Below are 684 nucleotides of genomic sequence, written 5' to 3'. Positions count from 1 at the left end.
TGCGAACGGATGATGAGGCGCTGCTGCAGGAGGGTATTTGTTGTGTGGCTCTTGCTGTTGCATGCGCTCCTGAGGTGGTAGACCAGCAGCAGCAGCAACAGCAGCAGCAGCAGCAGCAGCAGCAGCAGCAGCAGCAAGTGCCTCTCTATAACCTACTCATGTACACCGCAGGCTGTCTTCAGGCCCGCAGCGATGTCTCTGCTGCTGTCTCCTCTCGTGCTGCTGCTCTGTGGGAGCTGTTGGTTGGGGTGTATAGGCACCGTCTATCTGCTGCTCACCTGCAGGAGTTGCTGCTGCTGCTGCTGCTGCGGCACAGACAAGCAACAGACCCGCTGCTGCGCATGCAGCTGCTGCGAACCTCCTGCTGGCTGCTGCTGCAGGACCCCGAGGGCCTCTTCCCTCTTCTACTCAACTCTCGCGCCTACCAGCAGCAGCAGCAGCAGCAGCAGCAGCAGCAGCAGCAAAAGGAGCGGGCACAGCCCCCGCAGCATCAACAGCAACAGCAGCAGCAGCAACAGCAGCAGCAGAGAGAAAGGGCTGCGACACTCCCAGCAGCAGCAGCTTCCAGTGCTGCTGCTGATGCAGCAGCAGCAGCTGCTGCTGCTGAGTCCCTTAGCAGCAGCCGCAGCAGCAGCAGCACATGCAGCATGGATGTAAAGGGTGCAGCAGCAGCAGCAGCAGCTG

General features: G+C 61.0%; 1 protein-coding gene across 1 annotated transcript in view; it reads left to right on the top strand.

Moving 5' to 3' along the window:
- The window catches only part of EMH_0044980 (uncharacterized protein), a gene marked incomplete at both ends in the record, with an annotated part of 1306 nt that extends 649 nt beyond the window's left edge, over positions 1–657 (top strand). The window contains 2 exons of the mRNA XM_013496020.1: positions 3–250; positions 381–657. Coding sequence (XP_013351474.1) covers positions 3–250; positions 381–657 — 525 coding nt within the window. The remainder of the gene's footprint in view (positions 1–2; positions 251–380) is intronic.
- Between the last annotated feature and the right edge of the window lie 27 nt (positions 658–684).

Source organism: Eimeria mitis, genomic scaffold, assembly GCF_000499745.2.
Source record: "Eimeria mitis Houghton genomic scaffold, Emh_scaff1875, whole genome shotgun sequence".
NCBI classification, from domain to species: Eukaryota; Apicomplexa; class Conoidasida; order Eucoccidiorida; family Eimeriidae; genus Eimeria; species Eimeria mitis.
Note: the sequence above shows the minus strand (reverse complement) of the source record. Positions and strands in the feature narration are given on the sequence as shown.